The 17,242-nt window shown below is 53.8% G+C and overlaps 1 protein-coding gene across 1 annotated transcript in view; it reads left to right on the forward strand.

Annotated features, from left to right (window-relative positions):
- NUP210 (nucleoporin 210) overlaps nt 1–17,242 on the forward strand; it is a 107,716-nt gene that overhangs the window by 73,294 nt on the left and 17,180 nt on the right. Inside the window, exons 21-28 of the mRNA XM_055259255.2 lie at nt 7,128–7,256; nt 8,424–8,551; nt 8,664–8,799; nt 10,252–10,314; nt 10,507–10,686; nt 12,624–12,704; nt 13,623–13,754; nt 14,931–15,089. Of these exons, the coding sequence (XP_055115230.2) occupies nt 7,128–7,256; nt 8,424–8,551; nt 8,664–8,799; nt 10,252–10,314; nt 10,507–10,686; nt 12,624–12,704; nt 13,623–13,754; nt 14,931–15,089 (1,008 nt within the window). The remainder of the gene's footprint in view (nt 1–7,127; nt 7,257–8,423; nt 8,552–8,663; nt 8,800–10,251; nt 10,315–10,506; nt 10,687–12,623; nt 12,705–13,622; nt 13,755–14,930; nt 15,090–17,242) is intronic.

Here is a 17,242-nt window from a genome sequence, read left to right on the forward strand (position 1 = left end):
ACTGATTCCCCATCCCCACGCTGGAGCTTGTTATTATTATTTGCTTGTTTACTTCTTTAGTGACTGGCCTTGTTATTTTGCTGAAGACACAAAAACACACGTGTGCACACACACAAACACACAGGCTGTTATTTTGCTGAACACACACATACACACAGGCTGTGCTATTTTGCTGAACACACACACACACAGGCTGTGTTATTTTGCTGAACACACACACACCCACACACACACACACTTTTCCCCAGTAAGAAATCTCTGATACTGCTCTTAGGGGATAACACCTTGGTATGTCCTTTGTCACCCTGGGATGACTGTGGCCTTTGCAGGGCTTTTTTTGGCTGTCTTTCACTGACCACTCAACTGTTGAGCTCCACTAATTGAGGCCGATTGCTCTACTGTCTTCAGTAATTCCCTGGGGCACACATTCCTGCACAACTCAGTCCAATCCTATTCAGGATCCTTTGAAGGGACCCTTTCCCTAGAAGATGTTTAAGTTTGTTCTGACCCCAGGAGAGCTCTTCCTAGCTCTCTCTTTTTCCATTTCTCTCTGGCAAACTTGCCGGCCTCCAGTGTAGCCCATACCTCCCAGGCTGTCCGTCGCCTCCCAGTTGCCTTTCAGCACAACCTCCACTGTTTTGGAGAGTCCGCTTAGACTTGGACTTCTCCAAGCTCTGTTGCACGTGAAGTCAGTCCCTTCAGGAGCAACTCACACCTGTTTTCTGGGTGCATTTAGTCGCTGTGCACCAGCTGCTTTCCCAGGCAAACTCTGTGAGCCAGAGCTATGGTGCTGGGCACAGTGGTGCATCTCTCTCTGGTGACACCTGCACGTTAGGAGCTGGGCCCTTGGTGAGTGGGGCAGCAGCTCCAGTGTTCCTTGGCTGGCCTCTCTTAGCAGGGAACCCCACCCCATGAGCCAGGGAAGGGCGGCCGGGCCCCAGTATTCTCACGGGTGCTGCACTCAATGCAGAGCCTCCATCCCACGAATGGGGTCTGGGTGGAAGATGCGAGCCCCCACTTCTGAGCCCACTTTCCTGGGACTCAATCTCAGCAAGCTGTAGCTGGGGGCATGATAAGAAAAGAAAAGCTGACATCCTGCCCTTCCTAGGAAATGAATCCCCTGAGCGAGAGCTGGGGATGAGGGAGTCCTGTGATCTTGGAGGAACCAGTCTGGAGCAGAGCCCTGCTCACTGGGGTGGGAGGTCAGGGAGGACGGGCATCTTATTTCACACACCACAGGCCCTTGTTCTTCCCAGATGTTAGCAGGTTTTCTCCAATAAACGCTTCTTCATTTGCTGTGTGCCCTTGGAATCATCCCAGAGATATTAAATGGCTGTGTGTATGTTTCATGGGGAAGTCTGTGGCCTCCTTACACTGTCCTGCAGAACTGGCACCTCCAGCTGGTTTTTGATGTGTGGGGGTGTGGGCCTGTGAGGCAAGAGCTTCTGATTTTCAAGAGAAAATAGAGATCTCTATTTTTGTGTGAAACACCCCCTGTTTAATAAGTTTTTTAATTCAGTTTTTTTGTTTGGTGTTTGGGGTGTTTTCAAAAACCTTCCTTCAGTGTTTGATGTTGGTCTCCAGCTGTCTTGCAGAGAGGATGTTTTCTCAGCGCCGTGCCTCGGGGAGGGGGAGGGAGTCCCGCTGTTTCTGTTCTTCTCAGAGGCAGACCCTTGGATGGCAGGACGCCCTCAGCACCTGGGAACTCACTTGTGGTTGGAGGACACTGGAGGAGGCGAGGAGCCTGAGACCACAGGCAGTGTCCCCTAAGCATTCTTATCCCCTCATAGGAGAAAGAACAATTCCCCAGCTCTTCCTCCAGCCATGCGAGTGAGGAGAACCTCATATCTTAATTCTGACTGCTTGACATATGCCTTGTTTTGTTTACTTTTAGAAATTAATAAAAACTTCCCCATTACCAAGAAGAGGGGAGTTCCAAGTTAGGGAAAAATGTGTACAGTACCAGTGAAACCGGGGCACCCTCTCATTCACATTTACCTTGCACCTGTCATTTTGTGCAAGCTCTGAGGGTGGACTTGTGACCAGAGGGAGACCTTTTCTCCAAGAACAAGAGTTCCTAGAGGTCGGTGATGGACTAGGCTGCCGCTGTAGGTAGTGAGCTCCCTGTCTCTGGAGGCATTTGAGCAGAAGCTGGGACACTTGTCTGAAAGACTCAAGGTGGGATTCCAGCATGGGAGTCAAGTCTCCCCAGGAGACCTTTAAACCCCTCTTGAATCCTAAAATGCTGCGATTCTAGGAGTGCCTCTGCAGTTCTGTTTTACAGGTGGCTACAGGGGAGCTCTGGCACTCTCTTTTTGGATTGTGGAATGGCCGCTGGCCTGGTTGAGTGGCACAGAGTGCCCATTGCAGGCAGGACCTGGGACAAGTCTCCACTATGGCAAGCAGCAGCCTGTGCCACAGGCCCTGCGAACTGCTCTGGTCCAGAAGTTTCCTTCCATGGAGGCGCCCTGCCCACTGGGGTCTCCACTTCCCTTAATTTCGGGCTTATGCCAAAGACCCTCGCAACTCCAGTCAGGCCCTGGTTCCTCTGGTCTCTTCTGAAGCCTGCAGGAGGAATTTTCCAGGGAGTATTGACGTCAGCAGCAGGTCCTGGTTGCTTCAGAAACACTTGCAGGCGGCTGTTTCTGAGGGATGTCTTCACGTGGCTGTGGCTTTTTCCAGCTGCTGAGCAGCAGCACAGATAGGCCCCCAGCGCTCCCCAGTTAGCTCACAGAAAGGGTTTCTTTCCTTCCTGTTGATACATATTCAGCACGCAAGGATGGCTTGCGGGCATGTGTGGCTTTGGAGTGTCTCTGGGGGGCTCTCTGGGGCTCACGCAGCTGGGGTCCTGTGGAGGTTTTTATCCCCACACAATGGGCATGGACTGTGCAAGGCTGTGATGAATTTTGCTCACACAGCCCCAGAACGCTCTGTAAGGGCCTTTATTTTGTTTTCGGCTGGTTTGCACATAGGAGTGTTTATCCAATTTAAGCCTAGGGTTTCCTTCTTTTCAACGATTCTTTACATTTCAATCAAGTCCTCCAGGTGGAACCCATGAGATGACCAGAGCAGGGGAAGGAGCCTGCTGGGCACTTTACATTTCCCATTAACTCGTGCACTCAGAGACGCTGGAGTGCTTATCGTGTGCCAGGTGCTGTGCTGGGCACTGCGGATTCAGGAGGGAATGAAGCCAGGGGGCCTAGCTCCTGTGAGCTGCGGCTGCGTCTCTCCATCTCCTGGGTCCTATGAGCTGCGGCTGCATCTCTCCATCTCCTGGGTCCTGTGAGGCACAGCCAGTCACGGGGCCATTGTTCAGGTGAGGACTCATGTCCAGGATGAGTGGGGAGTGGGTGGCAATTGCAGGGCCTGAAGTCAGGTGCATCCACCTTTTCCCTGAGACTGATCTGTGGACAGTGGTGCACGTCCCCAGTCCTCACCCTTGGGAAGGTCACAGGGCTGGCCGGGTCCCTGTGTGAAGTTTCATCCAGCATCCAGGCCAGGGCCCCACTCAGTGCCTGTGATTTTTGTGTGAGCTTAGGTCCTTCCCTGCTTGCCTTGAGGGCGGGTAATCAGGGGCACACTTGCTTGGCACTTTCTGGCCCATTACGTGATGTTGACAAGCAGCCTGCAGGAAATGGAAGCCGATGGCTCCAGTGACATTCAAAAATAGCTGCAAGGTCCCTTATCCCCTGCAGTTGCCACCTGTCAGGGGACAAGTCTGAAATGTGATTAGGGCTCCAGGAGTGGGGACCGAGATGATGTGGGCAGAGCCTTGGGGCCTGGCAAGCTCCGAGGTATTTGACAGTTTCAGCCTCCACATGCACAGAGCTGCCTCTGGCTGCACTCAGCGTCTTAATGAGCAACGACACATTTGTCATCTCTGACTTGACAGAACTTTCCCCTTAGCTCAGTGTTTCCCAATGTTCTCAGGTGGCACCTTCAACACTCAGAAATTAAAATTCATTCTGGACATGGGTCACCACTACCTCCTTCCCCTCACAAACGTTCTCCCGTGTGTCAATCAGGAAGCAGGTGTGTCCAGAACACACGGAGAAGCTGTGTGGTGTGAGCCACATGCACAATGTAGTTAGGAGTGGGTGCAGGGTCTCACTCTGCCACCAGCTAGCGGCCAAGTGCCCTCCATTACCCAAGCCTCCAGAGTGGCCTGGTGGGCACCCTCTTACAGCATCACTGCGGGGTGCATTTAGCTGCCGTGCACCAGCCTGAGGGGCAGGCCAGGCTTCGAGGGCTCCAGAGATGGTGGCTGGATGCCCATCCCCTGGGAAATTGAGCAGAAGAGCAGTTGATTTTCCCACTGCCATTTTATGTCTTTGTTTAAAATGTGCAAGATGGTTCTTTTAAAGGAGAAAAAAAAAAGGAGAAAAGAAAAAGGAGAAAAAGCCCTTCCCTGCATTGCCCTGTGTCGCCCTGCGTGGGGCTCCGCAGTGGGCGCACTGTGGAATTTCTTCACATTGTGAAGGACCTGCCCACTCCTGACAGCAGTAACTATAGTAGGAGTTTCAGATTGGAGCCTTAAATTGAGTTCTCAAAGACAGCTCTCATTACTCTCTGTAATTTTTCAATGAGTTTTCTCTGAGAGAAATGTAATAACCTGGAGTGAATCAGCCTGAGCAAAACCAGAAACCTGGTGGCTCCTGGACCCTGCTCCTCAGCCCATACTTGACACCAGGCTCATGTGGCGATGGCTCCAGTCACAAAGCTATTGTTTTGTAGTACAAGCATGACGTCTACTCCGGGATCTTTATTCATCTACTGTAAGTCATTGTGTGGAATAACCCAGGCATGCTTTGTCTTTATTGATGTACCCATCATTACACAGGTGGTGTGTGCAGCTGGGGCCAGCTTGTTGATCCTCCATGCCCCCAGCCAGCCGTGGGCTTGGGCCCTTCTCAGCTAGGCCTTTGCTTTTGTCCACTCTCCCTCCTCCCCAGCCCTGCAGTTCCGTTCTGGCTGCAGGAGGCTTCTAGCCCCGTTCCCCTGGGAAGTGGAGAGTCGGGGGAGGAGCCTAAATTGGGAGTTAGGGTATTTGGTTCTATCCCCAGCTCTGCCTTTTCAAAGCCATGTCCCTGTCCCGTCATCTGGGCCTCAGTTAACTCATTTGTACATTGAAGTGGTTGGACCAGAATCAGCACTTTGCAAATAAGTGAAGGTCCATGAGGGTTGCAGGTGATTTTCAGAATTTCCAAGTCTTAACAAAGCTGGTTTTACTCTGTAAAGCTGAGCAGGCTGGAGCACCAGGTTCCATGACCTTATCCAGAATTACTCAGAGCAGCAACCCTGGATCTTCATCCATCAAGATGTGCTCATAGGAGGCTAGGCTGTACCACATGCTGGGCTGAGTCCCAAGGGCATGTGAGTGCTAGGGACAGCCTGGAGGGGAAGGCCAAGTGCACTGTGGGTCCTATCAACACTGATGGCGCCCGGCAGGCCCAGCCCCCGGAAGAGGACAGAAGAGGTGCTGGAGGAGCTGACGTGGATGAGGGAAGACTCTTCTGAGGAAGGACGCTGGACCTGGGCCTGAAGGATGACTTGGAGCCAGCAGGTGGAGGCTGGGGAAAGAGTCCAGGTCTTTAAGGTGGGCTGCGAGGCCTGGAGGCAGGCAGGCAGGCAGGCAGCAGCTAGCTGTCTGTATGAGTGGGAGAGAAGGCCTGCATGGCTGGAGCATAAGTGTAGTGGGGTAGTGTGATGTTCGTGGAATCTGGAGTGAAGACGGGCCAGGCCACACCAGGCTTTACAGGGCATGCTAAGGCTTTGAGCTCATTCTCAGAGCACTGGGCAGCTGTTGAAGGGTTAATGTTGGATGTGATGTGATCCTATTTGGTTGTCACCTTTGGGTCAGAAACCTTATTTTTATTTTATTTATTTATTATGTATTTATTTGTGGCTTCTTGATATTGAAACTCTAGCTTCGCAAACCCTGAAGTGCTTACTTTAAAACCCCTTGCTTCCCACCCCATGAATATGAGACCACAAAGAGCAAGCAACAAAGCCAGGCCCAGATAGAGGAGTGGGGCAGCTGGCTGGACTCGCCTCATGGCCTGTCCCTGCTTGCCCAGCTCCAAGACCACCTGGGTGAAATATGCACCTAAGCAGTCAGACAAGCTGTGTGAATTCCATTATAAACAGACATGTTACTTGTGTGAATGCCCATCTTCTGCAGCATGAGAGGGTGATTGTGATACACTTTCTTAGGGGAGAGAGTCTTAAAGGTAGAATCCCTAAAAGTGGGTAGAGAGAAAAGGATTAAAAGGTGGGCTCTTGCCTTGAGCCCAGGAGTTTGAGGTTGTAGTGAGCTGTGATTCCGTCACTGCACTCCAGCCTTGGGGACAGAGTGAGACCCTGTCTCTAAAAATAATAAATAAATAAATGTTAAAAGGGTCTTTGGCAGTGAAAAGCTTGGAAAAAACTAGCTCTGATTTGTTCATTCACTCACAACACCTTGGCAGTCACTGCTTCACACATAGCTGGGGATGTGATGAGACACAAAGATGAGCGAGATGCACATAGCTCACACTGGGGTGGCCTTGCGGGCCACTCCCAGGCTCTGTGGTTCCATCAGTCTGATTGGGACTTCCTGTGCAAGCTGCCATTGGAAAGCATCTGCCTCATTTTCTGCCAGCCCCTGACTTGCGGTTTCACAGAAGACCCCACGGGGTGCTTCTCTAGCACCAGGGCTGCAGCAGCAGGTGGCCAGCTCAGTATGTGGCATCCTGGGACTGCATCCTCATTCTGCCCTCAAGTTGGTGCATGTCCCAAGGCTGCTGACTGGCCCCCTTGGAGCAGCTTCCATTTTCTTCTCTTTGTAAAATGTGCAAGTGGAGATCAATGCTCTGTGAGATCCATCCTGGCACTAATGTGTTATATCCCAAGCCCATCTCCTGGCCAGCAGTGGGGCTCATGACGAAAGGTGGGCAGGGCACTACTTGGGGTAGGATTTCCCTTGTCCACTGCTTCCCAGTGCTGGCCTGGCGGGCTCTGCCACTGGCATCCCATGAGGTGATAGGCTGGTGCTGAGGGTGAGGCACTGCTCACGGACCTGAGCAGAGGGGGGCCCTGCAGCTGCATAACCCAGCACCCACCCCTCCACCTCTGCCCCAACCTTGCAGGTGCACCCTTTGCTCCCGGGCTCATCCACCATCATGATCCATGACTTGTGCCTCGTCTTCCCGGCCCCAGCCAAGGCTGTCGTTTACGTGTCGGACATTCAGGAGCTGTACATCCGTGTGGTTGACAAGGTTAGTGGAAGCTTCATGACGGGGCACCCTCAGCTGACCTGCAGGAACTGGGAGGGAGGGGACTGTGGGAGGAGTGTTCTGCATGGCCTTTGCTTTTGCTCCTGGGGTCTGCATCCCTTCCCCTGTGAACTTGCAGAGCTGTCTCCCATCTCCTTCGCTCCATGTGGAGGATCCAGAGTCCCTTCAGTAAGGGACTTCTTCATCCCAGGTGACATCCCCATGAGGCTTGGCAATTAATCCTGCTGTCTCTAAATTAGCCATGACCTAAATTAGCCATGACTTTCTGAGATAGCGTCACCAACCTCAACCCACAGACCTGAGAATCAGGAGAGTCACCCAGGTTGACTTCTGGACTATCAGAAGTCACCCAGGTTGACTTCTGGACTATTCATGTCTTCTGGCTGGTGTAGGTTATTAACCAACCAGGCACATGCCCTGCTGAGCATGGATTTTCTTCCCAGAATATAGGTTTTGGGTTCTCTGGGGTTTCAGTGGCAAATGAGTACAACTCATCCATGCCAAGTGCCATTGCAAAAAGAGACAAAGAATAGATCTCGGTTTATCTTTCACACTGATACGGAATTTTTATTACTCCAAATATCTGAGGTGACTGAAGCTGGGCTTCCAGAGAGTTGCAGTCAGGTTCCTCAGTGGATAGAAGGGCTGGTAATTAAAAGGGGAATATTCATGCAGCTTAGGCTCCTAAAGAAGCTAATATGCTCTACCCAGCCTCACATACTCCTCCTATATTCTCATTTCCACTGCTGTTTTCTAATCATCTGTTTCTTCACTGTGTATTTCTGATTCTCATTTCCTAAAGTTCTTACTGTATTATACACTGCCAGGTGTGAGCTGTTCAGTCAGTGAGCATTTATTGAGCTCCTACTGGCTGCTGCTGTTCTAAGTGGTGTCTCATCTCCCTAATTAGTGTATTAGTTACTTAAGAGTAGAATGTGGAATTTATGCCTCTAAGTATCCCCAAGCTCCCCCTCATCGATTTTCATTTTCTGACTGGCTGATAGTCCAGAAGTCAACCTGGGTGACTCTCCTGATTCTCAGGTCTGTGGGTTGAGGTTGGTGATGCTATCTCAGAAAGTCATAGGGCACCATAGATGGTAGGATTGGCCTTTTGGAGGCCGCCCCTGAACCTCTGTCCCCGTGATGCAGGTGGAGATTGGGAAGACAGTGAAGGCATACGTCCGCGTGCTGGACTTGCACAAGAAGCCCTTCCTGGCCAAATACTTCCCCTTCATGGACCTGAAGCTTCGAGCAGCCTCCCCGATCATTACATTGGTGTGAGTTCTCCTAGGGGTCAGAAGAGGGCACCTCAGAGACAGTGCTGACCCTGGCTGCAGCCTTTCCCACGGGGTGGTCTTGGAGAAGTCCCAGCCCTTCCATCTGTTTCAGGGCCCTTGATGAAGCCCTTGACAACTACACCATCACATTCCTCATCCGCGGCGTGGCCATCGGCCAGACCAGTCTAACTGCAAGTGTGACCAATAAAGCTGGACAGAGAATCAACTCAGCCCCACAACAGATTGAAGTAAGACGGGTTCTTCCCACACCATGTGGGATCAGCCCAGTGCTGGGGGTTGGGGGTGTCTTTATAGTACAGTCCAGGAAGCTACTGTAGAGAAGCCATATAAAAATCTGTGTCCCACAATGTCCTCTCATCAAAAGGCAGCTGTTACTAGCTCCAGGGATCTGGGAGGCAGCAAAGTTAGACTGGCAGAACCAGAAGGAGGGGGCCAAGTGACTTGACTTTTCCTCTGTGACATGGGGGATTGTGTGGCTCAGAGAAGGGGTGTGCCTGGTCACATGGCAAGGGGACACACCAGGACCATTTCCAGAAAGCACTGACTGGATGGAAGCTTAGATAGATGCTGACTCATGTGTAGAAGAACTCCTTAACCATTGGTCCTGAGCCTTAGAACAGGCACTTCGAGGGCAGTGGGCACCTGTCACAGGGGCTGCGTGAGCAGACGTGTCATAAAGGGAACTCCTGAAGTAGGTGATTCCTGGATGAGGGGAGCTTTGAGGTCCCCGCACGGCCTCAGTGTGTGGTATGGGGCTGTCTCGGGGCATCAGGTTATGAGAGGAGCCCCACTGCAGCCACAGGCCAAGGCAGTTGTGGCCCAGGCATCGTTTTAAGTCTATTCACAGCAGCAGCATTAAACCAGCCCTGCCAGCATCCACCCTGCGTCTGGGCCACGTAGGGGCTGGTGAGCGTCATTAGTCTGTGATCCGAAGCAGGTGGGTGCCATCTGTGTCTCTAGATGGAGGTGCACCTTTCTTCTTCTGGTGATGAGAAATTTGTTTCTGCCCATCAATAGCACAGCTGCAGAGACCCGTACTCCCACACAAGTAGCACCCTGGCCACCTCCTGCATTCACTCACCTACTTTTGCCAGGCAGGCACTTGTAGGGGTTGCGGGAGGAGCAGGTGGGGGCTTCACCTGCTCCACAGAGTGGCACCGACGTCCCTGGTCTCCTCCCAGGCTAATCCGGAGGGCGTGCTAGAAGAGCAACCTCTGGGGGTCTAGGTGCTCCCATATCGGCAGGGCTGTCCTGTGGGGCCGCCTCTGGCTCCACAGGCCAGGTGGCTGGAGCTGTACATTGCTAATGTGTCCCCAGGTGCTGCTGACATTGCTGCTTAGTGACCACACACTGAGAACCGCTACTCTAAGGGGATGGCTCAACTGCATAAAAGCCATTCCTCCAAGGGGACGGCCCAGCTTTTGGGTTTTAACATCTAGGCAAAGTGAAACACAATCACAAACAGACGAACATACCCCAGAGAACCAGGGAGCCTCGGCCAGTGGCTGGGAGACAGCCCCTAGCATTGGCCCAGGACCCTGGGCCCTCTGGTCACTGCTCAGAGAGGGGTGATATCCATGCCCCAAGTTTTCCTCTCATGAAACATGTAGTGTGTGAGTTATGCTCGGCGCCGTCGGCTTGGGGCACAGTAGTCCTTTCTGTCCTGTGTCTCCCAACAGGTCTTTCCCCCATTCAGGCTGATGCCCAGGAAGGTGACACTGCTTATCGGGGCCACGATGCAGGTGAGAGCCGAGAAGCCACGTTCTGCTCCAGCCCCAGTGCAGGCCACCACCCAGTTCCAGGCACGCTGCCTCTGGCCCTGCATGCAGTGACTGGGAGAAGAAGGCTGCACTGGGGCCCTGGCTCTCTGAATGGGAGGTGCGGGCTGCCTGGCATGACAGGCACTGATGCACCGCTGTTTCCTCCCCGCTCAGGTCACCTCCGAGGGCGGCCCCCAGCCTCAGTCCAACATCCTTTTCTCCATCAGCAACGAGAGCGTTGCTCTGGTGAGTGCTGCCGGGCTGGTACAAGGCCTCGCCGTTGGGAACAGCACTGTGTCTGGGCTCGTGCAGGCAGTGGATGCAGAGACCGGCAAGGTGGTCATCATCTCTCAGGTAACCGGCGTGCTATTGGAGACTGGGCAGCTGTGCCTGGGACAGAAGCCTCTTTACTGTGTTTGAGTTCTACCTCTGAGGACCACCCCTCAACAAGGGTGCTGCTTCTGCCCCCTGGGTCTGCAGTCCCTGCAGGGGCCCTGGTGCAGGACAGCCCTGCCAATATGGGAGCACCCAGACCCCCAGAGGTTGTTCTTCTCCAGGCTGAGTCTCCCAGTCCTTCCAGCTGCTCCTTACGGGACAGGGTGTTCAGCAACCCCCAGCCCCAAAGGGCCCTTCCAGTGGAGGATGATGGCAATCGTGGTGAGGGCAGGCGCTGCTCTGAGCACTTTGCCTTCATCTTCTTGAGTCCTCTCAAGGCTCAGGGCTAAAATCCGGGCCTTTGCATTCTTCCTGACCTCCTTCGCCAGCAGTGACTTGCAGAAGCATCTCGGAAGGCTGCTTTGGGGTTCCACTCACAGCTGCGCCAGAAACCTGGTCTGTAAGAAGAGCCTTCTGTGATGTGTAATGCAACTGTGGACAGAAACCTGTTTTAGAGTCAGTCATACCATTCCTCGTGAGAACTAGGTCCCCTGGAAGCAGTCCGTGCAGTCCTGAGTTCAGAGCCTGTAAACACAGCACCCCGGAAGCTGGCAAGTGCACGGTCCTAGAGGGGTGCAGGGAAGTGCTTGTTCTCAGAGGCTGACTTTGATCCGTCATTGAGTTCATTGATTTACTCCTTTTCCCAGTGTGTGTCAATTATGAAGACAAAGAGAAAGCCTTGGGGATGTAAAAACCTGTCCTGGGGGTGGGGCAGGGTTCAGATGGGCTTCCTGGTGCATGACATTCAGGACCACAGGAGACTCTATGTTTTTTTTTTCTCTAAAAAGGAGTGCAGCCTCAGGAGCTGGCTGATTTTTCTCCTTCTGAGGGCGTAGGTAAAGGGCAGCTGGCTAGAAATTCAGCAAGAGGGGCACAGGGCCCGGCGTATTCCTTGTCTTTGTGGTCTAACCTTGCTGGGCACCCTCCCTTCTAGGTCCCCCATCTGGCAGGTTGGGGAGGTGCTGGGGAAAGGCCCTGGGCAGGTGGAGGGCTGCACCACCAGCCCTATCTGAAAGGCATTTTCTGAACCTAGGCAGGCAGGGGCTTCACCTGCGGTCCCTTGTCCATGCCTGGAATGTGATTCTGGTCAGATGCTTCCAGTTCCAGCTGTCCAATCCAGATCACACAACCAGCACCCCAAGGCCGTGGGGTGGGCCAGGACTAGCAGAAGGAGACTGAGCAGAAGGATGAGTGAAAGGAGGGGAATGGGTGCTTATCAAGCACCTACTGTGTGCCAGGCATTAGCATTAGCCCAAGTCATGAGCCTCAGAAGATGGGCTCAGCATGAGCACGTCAAAGAGCCTAAGGGTTTTAATAGCCTTAGTTCAGCATGACTCAGCAGCGCTAGGAAGAAGCCAGGAGAGTTAGTCTTTGGCCAGATTAATAGGAGTGTGGAGTTCAGAATGAAGGAGGTTATAAGTTCTGATCAGACTCTACACGGCTCCTGCATTCATCCCTGTACCCTGCTCAGTCAGAGACAGACAGGCTGGATTTGGGGTTGGTAGGGCCTAGAGACCTGTTGCTTGAGGGCAGCCAGGCCTAAGGAAGAGCAGGCACCAGTCCCCCGCCCCAAGTCTGCAGTGCTGACATGGAGCAGCTGGATCAGACAGGGTGGCAGTCTCAGGGGACTGGGCTGGGACCTGCGGGGCCTTGGGAGAGGCAATGGCTGGCCCATGAGGGGCGAACCGCCCGCAAAGCCAGGCCTCCCTAGGCAGAGGAGCACGGTGCTGGTCATCCTGAGGGGACTTCTGGCAACAGACTCTAAGCCGCAGCCGCCTTCCCTTGAGGGGTCCCTTCCTGAAACATCCCTGGCCAGCACAGCATCCCCACACCTAAATGCCACCCTCTTTCCCCAGGACCTCGTGCAGGTGGAGGTGCTGCTGCTACGGGCAGTGAGGATCCGCGCCCCCATCATGCGGATGAGGACAGGCACCCAGGTGAGGAGACCTCCTGGGCTCTGAATCCTGGTTCCCGAAGAGCCACTGCTGGAACCCTGTCCTGGAGTTAGAGTGCTTCTCCACCTCCTCCATCTGCCTGGCCTGGGTATCTAGGGCCCGCTTCCCACCTGTCCCCGCCCAGGGAGACACCCTCCATTGCTCTCTGGTAGCCACTGACGAAGGCGTGCTTCCTGCCGGCCTGTCACCTTCCCACATCTGTAATAGCACCAGGTACCTAACAGGAGCACAGTGACCATGACACTTACTCTACTCTGTGCTCTCTTGGACATTAATACATTTGGTGTTCATAGCAGCCCTGGGAGGCTGGTGTCAGAACCACCTGCGCATCGCAGATGAGCAAATGAACACACAGAAAGCTTAAGACCCGTGCCCAGGGCCACACAGCTAGGAAGTGGCAGCACTGGGAGTGGACTGGGCAGCCTGGCATGACACCTGCTGTGGCCTTTTGCCGTCTTGCCTCCACCTGTGCCCTCAAGCCGACTCAGCAAATAGAGACTAAAGGAGCTGGGGACCCCACCCACGCATGCCCTGTGAGCAGGGACCCCAGCTAGATTAGGAGAGTGGGGCCTGGAGGAACCAGCACTGTGGGGCAGCACGAGCTGTGCTGCCGAGGGATCCATGGCCTCCTAGAGCTCCAGGGACTCCTTCCGGAAATGAGTCTCTTGGCCATGGAGAGGCGCAGCGCGCTGCAGGGGAGCGACAGTGTGGGGGAAAACAGTCCCACCTCTGGTTTGCTCGTTTGATATTTCATCAAAATTCCCAAACCTGTGCCGTGCTCTTCTCTAGTTGGGGAGGAATTGGGTTCATCTCCCACTGCTTGAAGGAGGCAGCAAAGCTTCTGGGGGCATTCCCAGTGCTGGGAGCTACTGCTCACTGGGCCTGACTTCTCCCCCACAGATGCCCATCTATGTCACCGGCATCACCAACCACCAGAACCCTTTCTCCTTTGGCAATGCCGTGCCAGGCCTGACCTTCCACTGGTCTGTCACCAAGCGGGACGTCCTGGACCTCCGAGGGCGGCACCATGAGGTAGGTAACCACCCCCTCCCAGAGCTCACTTCCCACCCCTGTCCCAGGCCAGCACCCTGAGTGGCGGGGAGGGTTCCCACCACATTGTCTCAGAGGAAGTCCCCACCCTCACACCTAGAGAGGCCCTCCCACTTTCTTCCCTCTCCCGAGGCTCATCGGGACTCCCTTCTCCCAAATGCTAAACACACAGGTGGGGTGAGTAGGTGCCTCTCCTAACAGAAGCGGCCATGTGAGGAAGTCACAAAAGTCCTGGGAGGTCAGAGTCTGCAGCTTCTGACCATTTTCTGAGATGATGCCTGGCAGCCCTCGGTTTCTCCTGGTTCATCCCAGAGGCCAAACTCCCCTTCCCTTAGCCCAGCTAGGGGCCCTGGGCTTCTCCTGAGATGTCAGAGCTGGAAGGTGCCAGGGAGATTACTAAGTCTCTCTGTGTTAACTGAGGCCAGAAACGGGAAGGGATTTGCCCAGGGTAGCCCAGCAAGCCAGTGGGGAAATGGTACTGGGCACCAGCCCCTGTGACTCTAGGCTAAAGCCCAGGTGGGCCTTGGACACACACGACCCAAGTGGAGGGTGGCTTGAAAGGTCGCTCCCTGCCTGATTCAAGGACGGTGGGGATGGAGGCCTGGAAAGAGACCCAGGCCCAGGGATGGGATTTCCTAAAGGCTGCCTGAAGCTTGTCTAGTGTAGGATGAATGCCCCCCCACCCCACCCAGTGGGAACAGGGTCCTGTCCCTGGTGCCTGGGGGCTCCCCTAGATTGCTCCCATGGAACACAGGCAGTGAGACTTACTAACAGATATCCCAAAACAGAACAGTCTGCAGGGACACACTGCAAAACCCAGCATCACTCTGGGTGACCTAGGAGCACTGAAGTCTGAGGGACATCCTGTCGTGAAGGCCCCTGGCTTATGTGGGTGGGCCCAGTGTTTTCCAAATGCATCTGTGCATGTTGTGCAATGCAGGCAGGGCAGGACCCGGGCACCCATGCTAGGGAAGCCGGGTCTGCACAGCTCCAGGGTTAGCAGGCCCAACCCGGGCAGGAAGGCAGGGCCCTTGAGAACAGGCCAACAGCTACCAGGATGGGAAGGCGGAGGGGTCTGGGGCTACTGTCCAGTTCTGCCTTTTTGAGGACACAGGGACCTGGGCCTTACCCCTGAAAACGTGTTTGATGTCTTCCCAGGCGTCGATCCGACTCCCGTCACAGTACAACTTTGCCATGAACGTGCTTGGCCGGGTGAGAGGCCGGACCGGGCTGAGGGTGGTGGTCAAGGCTGTGGACCCCACATCGGGGCAGCTGTATGGCCTGGCCAGAGAACTCTCGGATGAGATCCAAATCCAGGTAGGAGGCAGGTGGACAGGCCACAGGGAAGGGGGAGAGGAAGTGCCAGCTGCCCAGTCCTCCTTTGGGGCCACATGTTGTATGGGCAGGGGCTGAGAGGCCTGAGAAGCTCTCAGTCTGTGGGGATGACAGTGGTCCATCGCAGTGGGGTAAGCATCTGGGTATGATTGGTGCTATGGGAGCCCAGAGGTGGGGCCAAGCAAAGGCTTCACAGAGGAGTAATGTTTCAGGATTGGAGGGGCTGGCAGAGGCCTGGAGGTGGGAACTCACTTGATGTGTGGCCAAAAGAGCAAAGAATTCTGAGCTTGGGGCCCACTGTGTCTGAGTGGCTGATAATTTGATCGTTTGTGTTTATTTAACACACATAGAGCACCCAACAGAGGCTGGGGTGCCCTTGTACGTTTTTCAGTATTGCTGCCTCCAGTCCTCAGGTGAAGCCTGCAGGGCAGGGGCTGCAGGGGCTGTCACCTGCTGATGCCCCCGAGGCGGGGAGGGTCAAGGTCACAGGGTAAGTTGGGGGTGGCCTCAAGAGGCCTGGGGACTGTGCCCTGTCTGCATTTGGAAAACAGCCTCAGAGAGGGAGGGGCCTTGTTCAGAGCCAGGGGGTCAGGACTGCATCTAATGGTTCTCCTGCCTGGGGTGCAGCCCTGGGTCTGTACCCAGCCTGTCCCTGCTACTTATAGGATGGGCTCTGGGTGAGTTCCTGCCCCTCTGGGCCCCTCTGCAAGGTGGGGAGTTGGCAAGTTGGCTCTGAAGAGCATTTTTGTCTTCAAGGGCCTCGTTCTGCTCCTCTGGGCCTCAGTAACCCCTGGGTGCTCCTAAGCTGTAAAGAAAAAAAGTGTTCCCTATATGTCCCAAGAAAAGAAACAGTTTCTAGTCCCCGCCTCAAGAAGAAATAAACTATGTCTAACCCAAGCACCTCCCTAATCGGGGCAAAGAAGCAAACTTTTCAAGAAAGAAACACCCACAAAAAAAACCCCACCGATTTGCCAACCCCTCACCCCTGCCTGCACGTGCACACATACACGATACACATGCACACACAGACACACATACATAGAGACACATACATACAACATAGAGGTACACATGCACATCCCCACACTCACCAAATGCATGTTCTTTGTTAAAAGGAAGTAAGTCCTTGAGTCTATCATGGAATTAAAGGCAGGGTTTTGCAGCTTCCGAATTCTGTAACCTCAGTTGGGTCACTTGGCAGCTCTGTGCCTCTGTTTCCCTATCTGATAGCAGGTGGAGTTTGAGTAAATCAGAAACTAGAGAATCTGGATCCAGCCTACAAACGTGTTTTATTTGGCTCACTCAGGCCTTTGAGACAGCTTGTTGTCATGTAAAGATAGGAAGATTCTATGTAAAAATCTAAGATGCAGCATGTCCTAAAGATACGGTGTCTGCCACAGCAAAATCAGCAGGCAATGAGAAGCAACCTTGATTCCATTAGAGCTGCACTCTCCAGTTTGCCACAGGACCCGCCACTCCCTGTTGTCTCCCTGACAGTGAGATCAAGTATCAGTTGCCATTTACCGTGGTGCTCGTGCTGTTGCTTTTCTTATAGTTAACAGGAAAGTGGGAAATCTCTTACAACTCCCCCTCCATCTAAAGACAGAAAATAGAAATGCATGGTTTAAATAAAATAGGAGGAATGCTATTTATGAATGTATTTACTGGGCAGTAAGTGTGTCCGAGTCAGACTCAGTGAGGTGGCTTCCCTGTGGATGCTGGAAGGGGGCATCCAAGTCCAGCCTTGTCTCACCTGACACCAAAACCGCACCCAGCTCCCAAAGGCTGTTTCTCACCATTTGGGAAGTTTTGCTCCTCCTGTCACCTCATAGGGAGCCCACAACTCTCAAGACAGGCATGGAGAGGACGTTAGTTGTGGACCATGTTACACATAAGGAAATCTAGGCTTACGTGGACAGAGCACAGAGGAGCTGGGAGGGATAGAATCAGGCCATCTTCCTCTTGGAGAATCACTCGTCAGATGTGATGATATTGGCCATGGCCCAGGGCTCAGGCCCGAGGGGTGTCCACCTGGTCTGATCAGAGGCCTGTGGGGAGCTCAGGGCACAGCTTTACCTGCCAGTAAGTGACTGCCCCTGAGCCAGGCTGGGAGGCCGAGGAGGCAGCAGCCCTGA

Source organism: Symphalangus syndactylus, chromosome 21 (genome assembly GCF_028878055.3).
Source record: "Symphalangus syndactylus isolate Jambi chromosome 21, NHGRI_mSymSyn1-v2.1_pri, whole genome shotgun sequence".
In the NCBI taxonomy this organism is placed as follows: Eukaryota; Metazoa; Chordata; class Mammalia; order Primates; family Hylobatidae; genus Symphalangus; species Symphalangus syndactylus.